Below are 21052 nucleotides of genomic sequence, written 5' to 3' on the forward strand. Positions count from 1 at the left end.
TGTTTCCCTTTATTGCCTGTCTGATAAAAATGATTCTGTGGTAAAGTAAATACTACAGAATATCAAACAAATGTAATTTCTACATGAAATAGTTAAGTCAAGAATTCAAGTAAATTCTACATTAGTACTCAATTCAAACTTGTAGAACTTAAATTGTAAAAAAAAAAATTAAAAATGAAGTAAAACCTACTCAACATTTTTGTTTGTTTTTTGATACTGGTGTTCCCATCATGCACTGGGGCATGACTAATTAACAAGGTTGATTTTTCTCTGTTTTCCTGCTGTATTTACATGGTTTTATCTTTGCTTTTGTTGTCATGTTTAGTGACTTGCCATTTTGTGACATCTGGAGTTTATTTGCTATACTCAAAATGACACATTCATACTGTATACTCAAAAACGATCCATCAAATGATACTGTCATTGTGTATTGTGTATCAAGCAGAGGTCTCTGTGTTCAGGTATCACATTTTGTCAATTACGTAGAAATGGTGTCTACACAATATCTATTGTTTTATATAACTTAGATGTTCCTAAGTAAAGCATACACTTTAAAAGCGTGGTTTAATTCAGAGTTATATTGTTTGAGTAAAAAGTTTTGCAAAGTAAAATCCAACTAAGTAGAAATTACTCAAACTTTTACTGGCCAAGTTAGTTATTTTCTTTGTTCATTTTACTTAACTAAGTTAAGTAGAGTTAACTTAATTCCTTATGTCAAATTTACTTAAAAAAAAAATGTATACAAAATCTTTACATAAATTTGACGTGTTTTCAGTGCATGTTTTTTATATGTTAAATGTATATGGAATACAATTAATAATTACTACAACTATCAGTATTATTACTACTTATATTATAAAATGAAGTATTAATACATTATTATTACTGTACACATTAAATACACAAGTGATTAAAAGTGACAGGCAGCTGAAGCCCATGCAAAGCCCATGTTTTTTAAATATAATAAATGATAGAATAAATTAAAAGGTTTGTGAGAGTTCATTCTCCAATATACCATATAAGAAGAAACCTTATAAAATAAGAATTGTGATTGTTAACTCTCTAACACGGTTCAGTGCACAACCAGCAACTTATACTGTGGTTCCATTGCCAATTCACTCTCAGGCAAGGTATAAGAAAAGCATTCCATATGAAGATGAACATCATATAAAGAGAACTATACTTTGAAACCCTTTATTTTAAGTTAAAATGTTCTTCATTATAGACAGATGCTTTACATGTAACTTCAGGTCTACGCTTTTACGGCAATGCTACAAGCAATTATTCAAAGACACCCAAAAATAAACAAGCCAATTAATTTTTCAAAATGTGAAGTCACATTCAGTAATTTCTCAATATTTTAGACTCTTCTATAGTCAATGCATGAGATGGCAACATTGATCATTCTTCAACTCTGCCATTAGATGACATGAAGCATGCACAAGAAATGCAGGACAAACATGTGCTGTCTTAACATAGACACATATTCATATATAAGCCATATACATTTACAGCCACATGAAGCAGACAGACACTTTCCAGACAGAACTAGCTAAAGGGAGGAACTGCTTAAAGTGAGTTGCTCAGGCCACGTTATGACCGACAATGACTTGTTGCAGTAATTACCAAACTTCAACTCGTACTCTTCCAGCTCTGAGCATCAGAGAGCACATAAGTAGTAACAGATAAGCAGCAACTCAGCTTTGACAGACACACTACGGTGAATGCAAGCCAGAATGTACACACCTGATCTTGTCTCCTGCAGTCAGAGAACTGATACGTTCATTTGACTGATAAACTAAGGCACTGAAACTAAATGCACATAAAGCCAGTGAAAGGAGGGCTGTAGTAGCAAAGCAATGAAGCACTGAGAACCGAATGTGATTTCCAGGATTGCATATGACCATCATACAAGCATAAAAGTGACACACCAGAAGATAAGGCTAAAAATCAGAAAGTCATACCAGCATCAAATGATTTAGAACATAAGGGATATGATGAAAAGAAAAAATAACTCAAAGTAGCTACACACAGCACTATAAAATACTGCAGTGGCCAATCATTTCAGGACTAGAAAATTAAAAATGTGCATAAATGTTGAAGTTACAGTATGTCTGGCTCTACCAAAAGTGAAAAGAAACATTCAATCAGCCTTTTAAACATACATCCTCATGCCTGCAGACAACAAATATGAGAAATTCAATTCCATTACATTTTAACACATACATTCAGTATTTAGGGTTCATTCATGTAAAAAAAAAAAAAAAACTGATATGGTTTAAGGTCATATTTTAAAAAGGTTTTAAGGAGTTAGAGGTGGATTTTCCACAGTACTATTTTGAGGTTAATATGGTCTTACTCTTTTGAGTCTCCATTTATAATCCATGAATCACTACATCCGGTCATTGCATTCTCAAAAAGCGTATGGTCAGCAAGAAAAAAATCATTTGAGAAGCTCTATTTTAGACCTTTCATTCTGAGTGATTTTGTTTCACATTGCACATGTACGCACATTTCGCTACATAAATATCTTTTATTTGTATACTTTGTGAACTTCGAAGCAATGAAAGTGAAGCATAAAAAAACGTATCTCACCATTACAAATGTACAAGTGTTAAACATTCAACTGGAGTTTAAAAGGCTGTTCTCTAACAATCAGGTTTCCTTTCTGCTCGACTTTAAACTTGATGTAAATGTCAAAGTCTGTACCTTGTTTGAAACCCTGAAAATGCTTTATTTTAATGACTGAGCTCAAACAGGCCCATCTCATTAGTTAATCTTCAACACTCCAATCCCACATGTGTAATCCCGCTGTTCGGCACGAACATGCACACACACTGACAAGTTCAGAATCATGCCAGAAATCCAAAGCTTCTTCATGAGGGTGTGGTGGAGGCATGAACACATTCACGGTAAAGGAGATGAGATGGTTGTTGTTTGTATAGTTCTTCAAGAGTTTGAATATATATTTTTTTTTAAACACAATCCAGTCAACTAATTCAATAACCCTTCAACAGTTTCGTAGGTGTTGTATGGACTGCACTATAGGTTGAAGTGAAAACCATCTGCGCTCTGAACGCAAAAATCAAATGGTGGACAACTTGATCACGAGGAAGCCAACATATATGTTTAGTCCTCATCTTCTCTGAGTTCACTTGGCAGGAACTTGTACTGTTGTTGTCTGATCTGTGCCAGCTTCTTACGGGCCTCTTCCAGCTCCCTCTCCTTCCTCAACATCTCCTCCTGAGCAGCAATAATCTGGGCCAAACAGACAATTAAAACAAGAACTGAATAAAGCTTAATATGGGGCAGCATAAATTGAATAACATACACACACACACAAAAGACAGGGAATGTGCCAAAAAACTTATTCAGAGTGGGTTTGCATTACATTACTCATTTAGACACATTTTGTCGTCTACATAAATGTATTTATTTACTTAACTTTATCTATTTAACTTAACAACAAAAACATGGGCATCAAGAAAAAAATTATTGGTAAAGATGCATTTTAGACATTCAGTGGTTTTGTATTAAATTGCACATTTACACACATTTCATTTTCTACATTAATTTAGATAAAAATGTTATCATAAATAACTACAACAATAAAAAAACGTATGTGCATTCCGAGTGTACATATTTATGCACATTTAATTTTATAGGTAACACTTTACAATAAGGTTCATTAGTTAACATTAGTTACTGTCTTAACTAACAATGAGCAATACATTTGTTACTGTATTAGTTCATCTTTGGTAATAAAAATACAGCGGTTCATTGTTTGTTCATGTAAGTTCACAGTGCATTAACTAATGTTAACAAATACAACCTTAGATTTTAATAATGTATTAGTAAATGTTGAAATTAATATTAACTAAGATTAATAAATGCTATAGAAGTATTGTTCATTCTTAGTTCATGTTAACTAAGGTAGTTAACTAATGAACCTTATTGTAAAGTGTTACCATTTTATACATAAATATTTGTTTATTTGTATTATTAACAACAACAATAATCATCAAATATATTATTAATGTAGATTATAAAAAAATAGTACATTATTAACCAATTATTATTAAATAAAGCATAGACAGAATTCAGCCTATAAATCTTACCTGAGCAATTCCTCCGACAAACCTGGTCTTGACCACCACATTGTCATCATCAGACTTGTTGAAAGCAGCTTTCTGGGCAGCTCGAACCAGACTGTCAGAGGCACGTTTCACAGCATTGCCTGCAGCCTGCAGATAACACAAGTTCAAGAAATATGTCTATGAAATACATAGTAAATGAAGATAGTACGGTAAGGCTAGGTTTATATGTGAACATTTAAGGCCCCGACATACAGCAAGCGAAATCGAAGAATGAACTGCTGGGACGTCATTTCGAACAAAATCAGGCCAAAACGAAGTTCGTTTAGAGTTCGTTTTGGGAGTTCGAAACATCTTGCCAAAGCAAAACTTTTCGTCTGCAAGGGAAAAAAATTTACATACAGGAGAGCTGCTTGATTTTCATGTTTAATACATTAAAGCTGCTTGATTTTAAGCAATCTTTTGTATAAAGTGATATATAAATAAACATGACGTGACTTTACTTATGCTGGGTACACACCAAAAGATTTTTTACATCTTATAAGATTTTCAAAATGTGATAGACCACAAGTCTCGACTGTGAACACAGGAAATCTCGCGAGACTTCTGAATAAGCATTACGGACGATATGCAGGAAGAAACTGCGATGATAGTGTTTGGAATGATTTTCACAGAACACGTTGTATAAACATTCGTGCTGTTGCCACAAATCAACAAGCTGATTAGCTAGGATTGTCGGAAGGGAGGAAATCAGCCGATTATCTTTTGGTGTGTACCCAGCATTAAGTGACGAATTACAGAGCTTGTGCAAACATATCCACGTTGCTATGATGATCAGATGCTTTTCTTATGCTTTGTTAAAAAATGCTTGCTGTTTTCACATTTTTGTTGTGTGTTTATTTTGTTGTTGAGAGGAAAGCGCACAGCACCTATTTACATATTCACCTAAATGCCGCTCTCAGCATCGGATGTTAGCTGACAGTAATCGTTGTCACCGACGAAAGAACTTCACCGTGAGTATATCGGGGTCTTTACAGTGCAGTTACTATTTGAATATCAGAATTAATTCAATCTTTTTTTTTTATGTAACCGTATATACCTGTAGCCTCCTCATAGCCTCTGAATCCTGGTCAGCTTTAACCTTGCACGCCACCAACAGCTGTGCAGTGGAAGCAGCCACTTGTTTGGCAGAAGAGATGAGCTTTTCTTCACTGGCATGGCCTTGGACTGATGCGTTTGCTGCCTCACAGAGGTTACTGGTGGCTGCGGCAACCATGCGTGCCTGTAACAGTGAGGAAACAAAGCAGTCATACAGGGATACAACATGATGACATTTTATTGTCACTGTTAAATGCTTAAGGACTTACAGCAGATATCAGCCCTTGAGACCACTGTCCATCATCCACAGCATTAGCAGGGATGGTACCCACCTTCACAAAGGAAAAAAGATGGCAATTAGTCAATGAAAAATGGAAGAAACAGTTGCTTTTAAGGCTATGAAGTCAATGTATTCATGTACATCATAATTTTTTCAAAATTCATGTGCCCTCGTAATATTGAATCAAAACAGCTTCCCCTCCCTCTTGCAGCATGATCCTTTCTCTTCTCTGATGACGAGAGCGGGACAACCTATCTCTCACACGAGATCACAGCAACAGCAAATCACAACGATCCAATTAATTCCCCATGGACAAAATCAAGTCACGCCCTACACTTTTTTCTCATTCAAGAAGGATATACGTCACAATAGGGAAGAAAAGACTATTGCAATGTCCGTTTCATGCGAACATTATACGGACTAGTGAAGCTTTTTTTGGTTCATGCTATGTTTTCTTACCTTGCCTTGGGCTACGAGTTCTCTCTGAGCTGCTGAAGCTGATTTTACAAGGGCGCTGGTGGCTGCAGCGATAGATTTGGCTGCCTCAAGTATCTGCTCTTCAAAGTTTAAACTCTCATCAGCTTGCTGCAAAGAAAAAATAGGAAAAGTTCAGTTGTTACATTTAATTTGATGGGTGGACCAACAATAACAAAAAGGGGTCTTCTGAACAAAAAATTATCAGCAATGTAGTTTCTTTAAGAGTTTATAAGGAATTAGCTCCTGTAAGAAATTATAGTCTGCCCCGACCCAGATTCCACTCCAAGATAGGAGGTTGATCATGCTCATTCCCCAAAAATGGCTTATAATCATAGAGAACAACAAAGTCCACAATTTTATTGTTTATGCCCCATTTAAGTGCACCACATCCTAAGCAAATAGTCATCATTTTAGAATAGAAACATGTGTGGGAATCTGAGAGCCATCTCAGACAATAGGGTGTCTGAACTTTATTAACATACAGGGCACAGCTGTTAAAACAGTAACCACTTCATTTACATGAGGAGTAGTAAATTGTAACTGTATAAAAGGTTTGAGTTTAGGATGTTAAGGGTTCATTATATATATAGTTTTACTGGGCAAGTGTTCAAAGACACACAAGGAACTTCTTGTGGCATTTTGAATTCCAGTACACAACAAATACATGCAAACATTTTTAAATGTATTATAAAATACAAATATGCATGATGTATTATTAATAAATATTACATTAATATACTACCAGTCAAAAGACTAGAATAATTAAGATTTAGATAAAAGTCCTGTTTACAGCTTGTTTCTGATGAAATAGAACAGTTAAGATTAAAATTTGGACACATGCTGCTGTCCCGAGAATTTTAGGTTTCCTTCGCTTTCCCCCCCCACCCCCAGAATGGCTGCATATGGGCACTGGAACAATCCTTCCTAAAAACGGATTGTTCCAGTGCCCATATGCAGCCATTCTGGGGGTGGGGGGGAGAGCGAAGGAAACCTAAAATTCTCGGGACAGCAGCATGTGTCCAAATTTTAATCTTAACTGTTCTATTTCATCAGAAACGATCTGTAAACAGGGCTTTAAGTGTAAAATACCGAACTTGTCCTTTAAGAATCTCTTATGCTCACCAGGGCTGCATTTATTTGATCAAAAATACAGTAAAAATAGTAACATTGTGAAATATTACACATATTTACACTTAAAAAAGCTGTTTTCTATTATAATATATTTCAAAATGTAATTTATTCATGTAATGGCAAAGCTGAATTTTCAGCCATTACTCCAGTCTTCAGTGTCACACATTCCAAAAATCATAAATGCAGCCTTGGTGAGTCTTTAAACAGTGCATTAAGCATGTGCATTACCCTTGGTTTGGCTCTTGGTTTGAGCTGCTCAAGTTTCTTGGCCGCTGCTTCAATTGAGGCAGCAGCTCCCAATAACTCAGTTTCAGCGATCACAGTAGGATCCTCAGGGTCGACCCACTCAGTGCCTAAACACACAATACACAAACTGATAAACTGTTTGGCAGGCCTAGATTCAACACATAGACGGCATGCTGCAATAACTAAACGTGTGTGTCAGTTGCATGGGCAATGGATGATGCCTTTTCAAACTAACATGCCAGAGTGTAATTCATTTTGCCACAGTGTTGCACACAAATGAAATGAATCAAAACAAATGAACAAGACACAAATGTGGTTAAATAAGTAAGTGTTCTAAATGGAGTCTGCAAAGATGGAATAACATTTGTACTGGAGTCTCATGGTACTCACCCCCATCTTGAGCGAGACGGGAAAGACAGGAAACTTTACTCAGCACAATAAATCCACAGATTACACTGAGCGAGTGTGTATATGTCTTAATGAAGGTGTGTGTCTGTGAGTGAGGTTACCTTTCATAGCCTCTGCTGTTTGAATCAGTTCAGTAACAGCTGCAGCAACCTTTTTAGAGAACATCGCCAACTTCTGTTTCTGGTCACCTGTTGGCTTTTGTAAGACCTGAAACAAATATTTATGCACATAAACAGTTCTGGTTAAACTCCCTCTATTATGCTTTTTTTCAGATATTACTTTTCATGTAGTGTGTTATATAGCTGTTTGTGAATGTAAAAGGCTGGCAAAGTTGCATGATAAATTGAGTTATTATCGCCCCAAAAGAATGGACTGATTCTGAAAAACTTGAAATGAGTCGTCAGTAATTCCAGTCTTTTTTCCTGCACAAACCTTCATAGGTTTTTAATAAATTTGCATAATTCCAGCCTATGGTCTTCATTGGCAGCCTGCGAAAAATGTCTAATTTGACCCGCCCTCAAACACTGTAGTTAGTTATAGCTGAGGCCTGGAAGAGTTTGGTTCGTTTTGCCAACATGTCAAAAATACGCTGTTTTCCACATTGCATGCACTTCCAAAGGATGAGGACTCAGGCTTGAATTGACAGTTAAACAGAGGCCATCGTTACTGTCCGCATCCTTGTGTATAAAAGTGCAGAGAAAACCCCCGGAGTGGAAATTCACATTATGGTAGTGGACGTTTTGTTTCCAACAAGCACTATAAGCGGTAGACCAATCAAAACAGACTGGGCCGTCCGACCAATTAGAGCAGAGTAGGCTCTCGGATAGGAGACAGCGTGAGAAAAGCTCACAGCTCACATAATATACAGTGCCTTGCGAAACTATTCGTACCCCTTCATTTTTTTCCCACATTTTATGTTGCTACCTTAAACTACTTAAAATTACTTTTTTCACATCAATCTATACAATCTATATATAATGACAAAGCAAAAAAACTGATGTGACAACGTTGTTGTACAACTGAAATAAGTTCATTGCATAAGTATTTATACCCTTAACTCAGTCCTTAGTTGAAGCACTTTTACAGCCTCAAGTCTTTTTGGGTATGATGTGACAAGCTTTGCACATCTGCATTTGGGTATTTTCTGCCATTCTTCTCAGATCCTCTCATGCTCTGACAGTCAGGTTGGATGGGGACCGTCGGTGGACAAACATTTTCAGGTTTCTTCATAGACGTTCTAATGGGTTCAAGCCCAGGCTCTGGCTGGGCCACTCAAGGACATTCACAGAGTTGTTTATAAGCCACTCTTGCATTGTATTAGCTGTGTATTTAGGGTCACTGTCCAGTTGAAACGTGAACCGTCTGCCCAGTCTGAGGTTCTGAATGCTCTGGACTAGGTTTTCATTAAGGCTAACTCTATATGCTGCTGCTTTGAGCTTTCCTCCTAACCTGACGAGTCACCCAGTCCCTACCACAGAAGATCACCCCCACAGCATGATGCTGCTACCACCACACTTTACTGTTGGGATGATATTGTGAAGGTGATGAGCAGTGCCTGGTTTCTTCCACACATGACGTTTGGAACTGAGATTCATCAGATCAGATATTCCTGTATCTCACAGTCTGAGAGTCTCATTTAAGAGCTTTTTTTTTTTGCTAATTCCAAGTTAGTTTTCATGCGTCTTCACTGAGGAGAGGTTTTAGTCTGGCCACACTGCCATAAAGCCCAGATCGGTGGAGTGTTGCAGTGATATTTGTCCTTCTGCAAGTTTCTCCCATCTGCATATATGATCATGGAGCTCAACTAGAGTGACCATCAGCTTCTTGCTCAACACTCTAACCAAAGCCCTTCTTCATCATTTGCTCAGTTTGGCTAGGAGGCCAGCTCTAGGAAGAGTCCTGGTTGTTCCAAACTTTTCCATTAAGGATTATGGAGGCTAAATGCCTCTGTGAGCCTTTAATGCAGCAGAATGGTTTTTGTAGTCTATCCAAGATCTGTGTTTTGACACAACCTTGTCTCTGAGCCCTATGGGCAGTTCCTTTGACCTCATGGCTTGGTCTTTTCTCTGATATGCATTTTCAGCTGTTAAACCTTTTATTGAGAGATGTGTGCCTTTCCAAATCATACCCATTCAATTGATTTTGCCACAAGTTAACTCCACTGAAAGTGTAGTAACATCTACAAGTGAAATTGGAGTGCTCTTGAGCCTCCCAGAAAAGGGTACGGGTGCATAATTATTCATATCCTTTTCTGGGACAATGTAATTATTTGAGTTTTTTTATTTGTAATAAATTGACATAACAAATCTGTTGTTTGCTTTGTTATTATGGTGTATGGAGTGTAGATTGATGGGGTTAAAAAGTTATTTAAAGCAGTTTAGCATTAGTCTGCAACATAAAATGGGCTACAAATACTTTCGCAAGGCACTGTACATCGATGTTGCAATGTATATTAAGATAAAATTCAAGTGTTTTTGACCTTGGATGCATGTAAACCCATTGTAGGAGACCGCCAAAACAAAATTTAGAAACCTTCAAAAGAGCATAATCCTGAAGCAGCAAAGAACTGTACAGATGCATTTTGTGTATGAACGAGTGTGTGTTTGTACCTGTAGGACAAGTTCTAGGAGATCTATATATCCATTGGTACATTCAGTGCCGTATAACAGCGCTCTTCTCCTGACGTCGTCACTCACTTCCTCGTGATATGCCGCTTGCTGAGGTGGAAAATACTGAGTCCATTACACACACCAAAACCACCTTCGCTAACCCACAGATAATAAAGCATAGATGGACACTTGCAGAAAACACACCTTGCATGTGGTCAGCATATCGGTTATGACCTTGCGGCTGAGGTTCGCCGTGGAGATGACATCTTCCTGTCTGGCAGAATTTCCTGCTGCAACAGCTTTAGCAGTTGCAGTGGTGATGCCCTTCGTCATGCGAATGAACTCTTCTGGAGTAGTTGACTTCTCAGGGGCTTCTTTAGACTGGAACATCTGAATACAATGACAACATAATTGTCAAATGGGATGTTTCAAATTTAGCTTTGTAACCATGCTCGTCTATGTTTGTGTAAGATTTGTAATTAGCACTTAAATAAAAATAGGTCAAAATGACAAATAGAAAATACCATATCACCATGCACAATTATAAATCTCCCACTGTCCTTCTCAAATAAGGTGTTCCACAGGGATCAGTTCTCGGCCCATTACTATTATTATTCACATTTTGCCTCTCTGACAAATTATTCACCACCATGGTTTTCAATACCACTGTTATGCCGACGATATTCAGATATATACTGCTTGCCGACCGGACTCTATTCACCAGACTACATCACTATCATCATGTATTAATGAATTAAAAGACCTGGCTTAACTACAATTTTCTCAGTTTGAATCTGACTAAAACAGAAATCTTAATTACTGATCCACCATCTCTAACAAAAAATATAACTAATACTCCCACACTTGACCTTGAAGCTACATCAATTATTCCATCTGCCACTGTCAAAAACGTGGGTATCACTCTTGACCCTTCACTGACCTTCGACGCTTATATTAGTCAACTCTCTAAAGCTGCATTTTTTCAACTCCACCAAATTGCCAAACCCCGTCCCTATGTCAGCCCAAAAGACGCTGAATCGCTGGTACATGCGTTTATCACATCTCGCCTCGACTACTGTAATGTTCTTTTATCTGGATTACCAACACTCTCACTCTCTCACTCTCATATATATACATACATACATATATATATATATATATAGATATATATATATATATATATATATATATATATATATAGATATAGATATACACACATATACACACACACACACACACACGCACACACACTCACCTAAAGGATTATTAGGAACACCATACTAATACTGTGTTTGACCCCCTTTCGCCTTCAGAACTGCCTTAATTCTACGTGGCATTGATTCAACAAGGTGCTGCACAGTGGTAACAAGGCATGATGGATCCATGTTCTCATTCTGTTTACGCCAAATTCTGACTCTACCATCTGAATGTCTCAACAGAAATCGAGACTCATCAGACCAGGCAACATTTTTCCAGTCTTCAACTGTCCAATATTGGTGAGCTCGTGCAAATTATAGCCTCTTTTTCCTATTTGTAGTGGAGATGAGTGGTACCCGGTGGGGTCTTCTGCTGTTGTAGCCCATCCGCCTCAAGGTTGTGCGTGTTGTAGCTTCACAAATGCTTTGCTGCATACCTCGGTTGTAACGAGTGGTTATTTCAGTCAAAGTTGCTCTTCTATCAGTTTGAATCAGTCGGCCCATTCTCCTCTGACCTCTAGCATCAACCAGGGATTTTCGCCCACAGGACTGCCGCATACTGGATGTTTTTCCCTTTTCACACCATTCTTTGTAAACCCTAGAAATGGTTGTGCGTGAAAATCCCAGTAACTGAGCAGATTGTGAAATACTCAGACCGGCCCGTCTGGCACCAACAACCATGCCACGCTCAAAATTGCTTAAATCACCTTTCTTTCCCATTCTGACATTCAGTTTGGAGTTCAGGAGATTGTCTTGACCAGGACCACACCCCTAAATGCATTGAAGCAACTGCCATGTGATTGGTTGATTAGATAATTGCATTAATGAGAAATTGAACAGGTGTTCCTAATAATCCTTTAGGTGAGTGTGTGTATGTATGTATATATATATATATATATATATATATATATATATATATATATATATATATATAAACCCGAGGGATTTGCGGCTGAGAGTTAAACCCCTTTCTTTTGGTACAAGGATCAATTCAAATTGAGGTACAAAGGTACAGTGACTGTCAATTTTGTCTGTTTAAGGTAACTGTATTCTAAATACCTACAATTTAAAGAATGGTTGTCCTGGCATCTAAAGTTGGACCGCTCACATAATCCTTGCCAGGTGGGTGGGGTGGACCCCTATAAGCTGTTGCTTTTTGGGAGTCCATTTTTCACAATAGAATACAATTGTTTATCCTGATCAGTTGTTAGGCAGGTTACTTTGAACTGTGGTGTGTACTATAGTAGTAGCTGCAGCATTAAAATGTAATGTGTTTTGTTCTGCATAATTTATACTGCTTCGAAAATGTAGCTGAGTAACTGCTTTCAATTGCTTAACACCTTTGACAAGATATGGACTGAAATGGTAGTGATGCCACCGAGCCGGGGTGCAGTCAAAGATTTCCTTTTCCCCATTCTCTCGTGTTTAGTTTTGACGTTGGCTATAGGCCCCTGCAGATCTTGTACACCAGTATCCAGCTTGAGTTGGCATGCTGCATCTTATTTGTTTGTAACTCGAGTTACTTGAATTGTGATGACTGATATATTACCATATTTTGTGTGGGTAATGTGTTGTAGTCCTTGGCTGCTGAAAAAGTAATATATTTTGTAACTTGTTACTTTTGTAATATGCTACCCCCAACAACTGTTTCTGATGTAGCAACAAATGTAATGTGTGAAATTGTGGAACTAAACTAAACTAAACTAAACTAAACTAAACTAAACTAAACTAAACTAAACTAAACTAAACAAAACAATATATGCAACTGCAATCGCTCATTTCTTGGACTGGGCAAATGTCTATTGTCCATTTATGTATGAACTGATTGTTTGTTCTTTACTGTTATTGTGAAGCGTCCTTGAGCTTGGGAAAGGCGCTATATAAATTAAACATATTATTAATTATTATTATTATTTCGAACAAAACCAAGCCAAAACCAAGTTCGTTTGGAGTTCGAAACATCTGGAAAAGTTTGCTTTTGACAAGCTAAGTTCACTCCAATTGGTAAGCAGCATTGGTTTGTGGTGATTACGTAATATGTAGGTTGTGCTATGAGGCTCCACCTTCTTTGATGTGGACATTTTCTCCAGTTAATTTCTTTTGTTCAGTCCTGTCGAGGTCAGACACGAGTGAGACAAGAACAAACTGGAGAGTTATTTTATAGTAGATATTGAAGTAATTCTAATTGAAAGCGATACTGACAGTGTTTATTCATGTTTAATACTGCAAAGCTGCTTGTTTTAAAGCAATATATTGCAAAAAGTGGTATATAAATAAAGGTGACGTGACTTGACTGAAGTGCCATATTGCAGAGCTTGTGCAAACATATGCACATCACCATGATTAGATGCTTTCTTTACTGCTGTTTTCTCACCAGTGTCATCTAAACGGCACTCTAAGAAGCATGGGTGGCGTCGGGGATGATTGCTAATGGTATTCAGCTGCAAAGGTATTTCAAACTTTTTTTACCCCTAAATTAAGAACAAAAAATAACTTTGTATATCAGGGCCTTAACTTTTAAAAAACGGTATGGGCTGGAAAAATAAAAGGAAAGAAAAAAGGAACATAAAAAAATAGACAATTAGTACACAATGTTTTCTGCATTTGCCATCTTACTGTGAGTTCCTGTTTAATGCACTCGATAGTGGATTCCAGAGCTCTGGTTCCTCTTGAAGCCTCATCCTCCACTGCCTTCACCGTTTTTAGTAAGGATGTTACATTAGTTACCATAATCTGAACACAGAAGATGAGACAAACACACACAAGTCACTTACATTTTAGATTCAAGAACATCACATTCTTTGTGAACATTATTTGCACTTTTACAGGAAAACATCTGATGTAAAAATTCACTATTGCAAAATAGTTCCTTTGGAAACCAGCTATTTATAAACTACAACTTTTAAATTAAAATAAAAAGACAAAAATAGCAATGTATACCCTAGAACTTTACACACTTGCTTAATTCTAATTAAAGGATCCAAGGTTAAATTGATTAAACCATGATTTCTTTGAATTCTAAAAATTATTGACTCCAAACTCATGCAGAACTATGCCATTAATAGAGCATGTAGTTTAATTTATGGCACAATAGTTGGACTAAGTGTGCAGTAGCGGATGGAGAAGAACACAGATTAATTTCTTCATTCATAATTAATCTGATTAATGGCACACACTGAAATGAGTTTCTCACCAGAACACTTCTACTGATATCTGAGTTAGGAGACATTTCCACCCCTGCGGCCAGATTTCTGAGGGACAACTGGGAGATTACAGTTTCAGAGACAAATTTATAACAGCTAATTGTCTAGCTGGACTGTTTCTAACCAAGTTCTGTGTTCTTGAGGTATGAAGGAAAATTCGCAAAAGGGAGAATAATATTTGTGTTACGCAGAAACGAGGCCTGAGTGTTTTTCACAGTCCTACCTTGGCTGCACTCTTGAGCTGGTACATTGAGGGGTCGTCGGCAGCTTTTCCTGCTGCACACTTGGTGGCACTAATGAGCTCAGCCAAAGCTTTAGCAACATCCTTCACTGCATTGATCAACACCACCTACAAGGAGATGAATGAAAATAACACATGCATATTCCAGGAAGATGACTTACGACTGGCTGCTGCTAAATCTCTGTGTTGGACTTCTGTTCTGTCCTCATCACTTTCATCACTGTCTCTCACCTGTGTTTCTGGGTCATCTGGGCCTATGCTGGCAGCTCCCAATTTCACCACATCTGTAAGTTGTGTGATGGTCTTGGCAGAAGATTGGGCAGCCTGGGCCAGCTTCTCTTGACTTGATGCTGCACCAGAAACAAGGTTCTTAGTGTCCTCCACCAGTGCTTTAGCTGTCTTCAGAATATTCTCCCTAAAAACAGAGAGAGAGAGAGAGAGAGAGAGAGAGAGAGAGAGAGAGAGAGAGAGAGAGAGAGAGAGAGAGAGAGAGAGAGAGGTGATAAAAGTTTGATAATAATGCTTATGTACATATGTGATTGTATGCTGCCTTCTTGCATATTAATGATTGCATATGCTGCCTTCTTGATCGGTCAATTGTGGCGCTCTGGGTTCAAATATTTTTGACTGTTCTATCTCCTGTGTTGTTTAATATTTATCCATCCATGGTAGTATCCCTCTGGTGTTTCCTCTCACAGAATACAAAAAATGTAATATTCAAATAAATTCAATTCATAAAATAAAATTCAATATATTAAAGAAACCACACATTAAGGAATATGGGTAACAAACCGTTTATGGGCCCCGTTGACTTCCATAGTATGGGAAAAAATACTATGAAAGTCAATGGGACCCATCAACTGTTTGGTCACTGACATTCTTCAAAATATCTTCTTTTGTGTTCAGCAGAAGAAAGAAATTCATACAGGTTTGGAACAACTTGAGGGTGAGTAAATGATCACAGAATTTACATTGAACTATCCCTTTAATAAATTCAATATCTAAAATAAAATAAGTTCAATTCAAAATATATTCTATATTTAATGTCCACTTATTTAATAATTTGGTAAGCAGCAGTGTAATTAAGCGTGATATTGGTTAGTAACCTGGTAATAACTGCAAAATAAATTCCTTCAGGATGATACAAGACCACCCCGTTAGCTTTATTTTGTATAATAATGACCGATAGAGATGCACCGAAATTTTGTCCTTCTAAAAATTATAGCCGAAAAAGGGTCACAATTCCATTGCAAAAAAGTCTAATTTAAAGTATTAATATTCTGCTTTCAGATTTAATTTTTTGACCCAATGTGTCCAAAATGTTTGGTTTCGCCCAATAACTTTATATTTCAGTGTATCACCAATAGCTGTGGACTGTAAATTACTCCGTTGTATTATATATTTGTGTGATACCTGTGATCAGCGAAGGAGTCTGAATCATTCTCAGCATTGAGTGTACCAGCAGAAGCAAACATGATGGTGGTGTCCAGGTCAGCGATGATGCCCGATACAGCACTGGCTGCAGTGATACAGGCTTGAGTGCCCTTATTACCGGCTTGCAATGCAGACAACACCATAGACACCTACAAAAAACAAACACACATTAAAATCAATTCTACAATATGGAGAAACTGTAATTTCAACAGAGAACAACATAAATTCTTTGAAAGATAGTTGTAAGTAATGCATCTGTATTTGCTCTGTGTTGTTCCGGCACCTTCTCAGTGACGGCTCGTACACACTCAATAAGTTCTCTCTTTGTGAACGAGTCAGATGGACTGATCTGCAGCGCTCCAGCCTTCTGAACGAGAACAATGCAGCCGTGCCCCAGTTCCTGCACACGTGTCTTTATCTGGAACCCGATCTAAAAATCACCAAAACAGGGGTCAGCGTGTGAGTGAGAGATACACAAAGAGTGACCGACCGTGCATCTGTATGTCAATGACCTCCTCTGGTTCCGCAGTAGCAGCAGCTAGACGTCCTTGAACTGCAAGCTGACTGTAGTCTGCAGTGACCTGTGAGGCCAAACTGCCCAGATCCTCTGGAGCACTCACTGATTTAGTGATCTGAGGGAGAGAATAAAGCGATACAATGAAATTGGACACATAAGTCTATGCATAAATGTTTATGTTATACTGTGTTTTGTAGATATACAGCATAAAACGCATTAAATGTAGAACATTACGATTGCTCACCATCTCCTGCGCACTGACAGCAATAGCTTTGGAGTATCTCACCATGGTGGTCTGATATTCCACAAATGAACCTTCTGGTTCTGGTGGAGAACCTTCACCTAACTACAGGATCACAAGATCATTTAAATAATAAGTTTTAAATAATTGTAAACACTTAAAGAGGCCTATTATGCCCCTTTTTACAAGATTACAGCATGTTAAAATTAACTGATGAGTTTTATGAAGTTTATTGTACTTCAAACAAAAGATGAAGCGTCCGTTTTACTTCAGAAAATCACCATAAGAGTGTGCATTAAAGTCTTATCCATAAACTCTCTCTCTCCCTTGCATTATCATCAACATACACATCAAATTACACAAAAACACTTATTACAACTAACAGTAAACAATATACAGACCTTTTCAGTGAGGGTTTAATAAACTGGTAAACTTTATATCCGTAAAACAACTCTGATAATAAACTCTGTAATAAAGTGCGCACTCTCCCTTTCATTACTACCGTGACCAGTAAAGTTAGGCCTATCACTCAGATCCATCCTCGAGTAACAACTTTTTAGCAAAGCCTGCTTTGTACTGATCCTCGTTCAAAAAGCAGTCTAATGTAAAATGATTTGCGCAAACATAACGCATTTAGGTAGATTGGGGGGGGGGGGGGGGCGCATTCCCTTCATAAAAACAAAAGTAATCCACTGCGTTTTCGGTGGTTTAAATGAAGACTGCTATATTCATTCTTACATCCAACAACAAAACAACAGAGTCACTTAGGACACATTCTTGTCTACAGCTTCTCTAGCGCCAAAACAAGGGCAGACTGTCTCCAGCTCACACAGGGCGGGTCTATGCTAATACGGCAGTGTCCGTCAACAGTCGTGGGAGGGACCTGTGCAAAGTGACGTCACTTTGCCCAAAATCTGCAAACCGCTTGTTCTGAGACAGTGCTTATGATTTATGGGGATAAAAAAAAAAAGAAAGAAAAAACACTTGGTGGATTTTTATCTTTATAGGGTGGTTGTGTACACAGTACACACTGCCAACACATTTATGCTCAAACACCATGTAAAAATACATTTTGCATAATAGGTGCCCTTTAAAATATCAAATAGTTTTCATTTAAAAGTAATTATTAAGTATATTAAGGCTGTTTATAATGCAAATGTATGTGGGTTGTTACCTTCCCCATAGCATCAGCAATCGAATCCACCATGCCACTGACCATGCCAACCTCACTAGCAGCTTCATTCAGGGTCAGCAAGAGGTCATCAACAGCTTCCCTCATCAGCTGTGCAGCTTCTGCTATGGCATCATGGGTATGAAACGCCTAAAGAAAAATGGGTTAATGAAACTGTTCAAAGATTAAAAATTTACATGGAGGTATCACATATCATTTCATATCGCATCACATTTGAATGGATGACATGTACCTTAGGGTTTCCACCACCCTCCTTGGCAGCATACAGCATTTGTAGAGCAGACTCAGTAAGAGTCTTAGTCTGATCCAGAAGATTCATCTGCTGCTGATGATCAAAGATTTTGGAGGCCATGCCCATCGAGGCTGAGACCAGCGGGGTGAAGTAACTGACCAACTGAGAGACCTGAGGAACAGAGAAAGGTTTGAGTTCATACTCATGGGCATGCATTAGAGTTGAAAACTATATGAAAACTAATTTTAGACTGGAAAGGCTTCATAATTTTATTTACCTTATGTCCTAGCTGTGCTGCTTCTCCTTTTGCTGCTGTGGAAATCGGCTCAATCAGGTGACCCACCTCCTGAACAGATGATGTTAACTGCTCCTGCAAAGCCTGATACAATACAACATGTGTTAAAGGGATACTTCACCTCTGGAAAGATGAATGTGTATTTAAAATGGGTCATTTATGTAGAAGAAATGTGAAATTATTTTTGAATTTGGAGCTTTCTAGACTGAGAAAAGCCAGAAAATGTATTTTTGGCTCATGTGGATGAAAGACAACAACTCCCAGAATGCACTTGCTTCACTGCCCTAGGAGGCCACTCCCAAGCCACGCCTACCGGTAAGAGAGCGCAGATTAAAACAACAAGGCTAGGCTACTAGTGAGTCTACACAGGATTTTGAGATCGCCCAAAATGTCTGGGATTCGGCTTTTGCGTTCTACAGTCGCCATTCATTATGTTTACTGTGGCGAGCAGGACGAGGCTGAGGGGCGCGGGAGAACGGCGCGAGGCCGGTGGCGTGATTACTGATGAGCGTGTGAGACACAGTAAACATCGGTCTCGTAGGCTCTCTCTCACGGAGGAGCGGGAATTTTCTTAGCAATGTTAAAACCAGGGGGACAGGGTTTCATAAAATATTGAAGCTTCCCCGGGCGCCGCCATTGATTAGCAGACCATCACCTGCTGTTAGCATTCCATTGACTCCCATTCATTTTGGCGTCACTTTGACAGCGAATAACTTTACATCTGAGGCGTTTAAAGACTCCATTTGCCCATTATTTGTTTCTAAAGAAACACGAAAATGTATAAAAGGCTCCATTACCTTGTATCTTACATTATGGCCCCGTAGATGTAGTTTTTGTAAAAATAGGCTAACGATTGCGTCATAACCACGCGACTCTCTGTCACACTGTAGAGAAATTACCATATGGACAGGAGGAGAAGCTCACGCGCAATCGGAGGGATGTGGAGGCAAAATGACAAAGTAATTAATCAGAATACTTAGCAAAAGTTGCTCCTGCTCCTAGCTCATGGACACCTCCTACTCACACTCTCCGTCTCTGCAAGTTTCGGAAGGGAATGATTCAGATTTCTCTTGGCACAGCTACTAGAAGACAGACGGGTTGCTCACGTCACATGCACGTCGTCAAGCTTTGAGTCTGCGCAGTACGCTTGACCATCAGGAAGTGAGAGCTTCTAATTGACTTCACTTTTCTCCGTTGAAACCTATGGGGTCGCTGTGTCCAGTTTATATACTGTCTATGGTTAAAACGCACATCACTTGTTTTGCGTTCATGTAAACACTACATTCAGAATCACCAATCGGAATGAATTCAGTTAGATTGAAACAAAAGGTGTGCATGTAAATAATGAATGGCGACTGCAGAAAGCAAAAGCCGAATCCCGGACATTTTGGACGATCTCGACGGCCGGACATGTCCGGGAAAAAGAGTATGGTAACCCCTACTACTCAGCTTTCTCCACAGAACAAGAGCCTGCTAGCTTAGCTTCCAAAAAAAGATGGCTGATACTGTGTGTACATTCTGTGAGTGAGATCCCACCTCCTATGGGCGGGTTGAAAACATGCGGGACAGCCCCTCCTACTGGCTGTAGTCTTTAGCCTCTGGCCAAAAAATCCTCAGATGACGCAAAATGACGATTTTTGCGTCATCGGAGGATTTTTTTCCAGACAAAAAAAATACATAAATCTCTCGTCTCAGGGGGATATGAGGGTGGAAAGCACGGTAATTCGAAAATACTACAGGTTTTCTACTAATACAAAGCTTAATGCTAAAGTATCCCTTTAAGGACCCCTAGATAGAAAACTCACTTTTATTTCTTCTTTCAAGCCTTCTTTAACATGGCCCCACACACACACATATATATACACATATATATTTATATTTATACATATATAAATACACACATATATATACATATGTGTGTGTGTGTGTGTGTGTGTGTGTGTGTGTGTGTGTGTGTGTGTGTGTGTGTGTGTGTGTGTGTGTGTGTGTGTGTGTGTGTGTGTGTGTGTGTGTGTGTGTGTGTGTGTTTAAAAATATATATAAAAAGAGACCACTAGTTGACCATCGCAACCCATCCCTAATTGATATACTGCTCAATAGAGTTGTGATAACAGCCATGAAGCTAGAAATAAACACTATTCTGAGTAGCTACTGTAGA

At 38.3% G+C, this 21052-nt stretch overlaps 1 protein-coding gene across 2 annotated transcripts in view; it reads right to left on the reverse strand.

Moving 5' to 3' along the window:
- Window positions 1–1178: 1178 nt before the first annotated feature.
- Window positions 1179–21052, reverse strand: part of tln2a (talin 2a) — a 56342-nt gene continuing 36468 nt past the window's right edge. Inside the window, exons 40-59 of one of the 2 annotated variants that reach the window (XM_082162625.1) lie at window positions 18877–18978; window positions 18600–18770; window positions 18350–18496; window positions 17179–17280; window positions 16930–17049; window positions 16701–16847; window positions 16397–16566; window positions 15215–15398; window positions 14966–15091; window positions 14733–14801; window positions 14156–14272; window positions 10548–10733; window positions 10344–10451; window positions 7836–7941; window positions 7309–7433; window positions 5932–6057; window positions 5462–5524; window positions 5194–5376; window positions 4119–4244; window positions 1179–3258 (exon numbers count right to left, since the gene is read on the reverse strand). In XM_082162625.1, coding sequence (XP_082018751.1) covers window positions 3130–3258; window positions 4119–4244; window positions 5194–5376; window positions 5462–5524; window positions 5932–6057; window positions 7309–7433; window positions 7836–7941; window positions 10344–10451; window positions 10548–10733; window positions 14156–14272; window positions 14733–14801; window positions 14966–15091; window positions 15215–15398; window positions 16397–16566; window positions 16701–16847; window positions 16930–17049; window positions 17179–17280; window positions 18350–18496; window positions 18600–18770; window positions 18877–18978 — 2607 coding nt within the window. In that variant the 3' untranslated portion in view covers window positions 1179–3129. The remainder of the gene's footprint in view (window positions 3259–4118; window positions 4245–5193; window positions 5377–5461; window positions 5525–5931; window positions 6058–7308; window positions 7434–7835; window positions 7942–10343; window positions 10452–10547; window positions 10734–14155; window positions 14273–14732; window positions 14802–14965; window positions 15092–15214; window positions 15399–16396; window positions 16567–16700; window positions 16848–16929; window positions 17050–17178; window positions 17281–18349; window positions 18497–18599; window positions 18771–18876; window positions 18979–21052) is intronic. The other variant, XM_082162626.1, reaches the window with a different exon arrangement.

This window comes from Leuciscus leuciscus (assembly GCF_965113295.1).
Source record: "Leuciscus leuciscus genome assembly, chromosome: 2".
In the NCBI taxonomy this organism is placed as follows: Eukaryota; Metazoa; Chordata; class Actinopteri; order Cypriniformes; family Leuciscidae; genus Leuciscus; species Leuciscus leuciscus.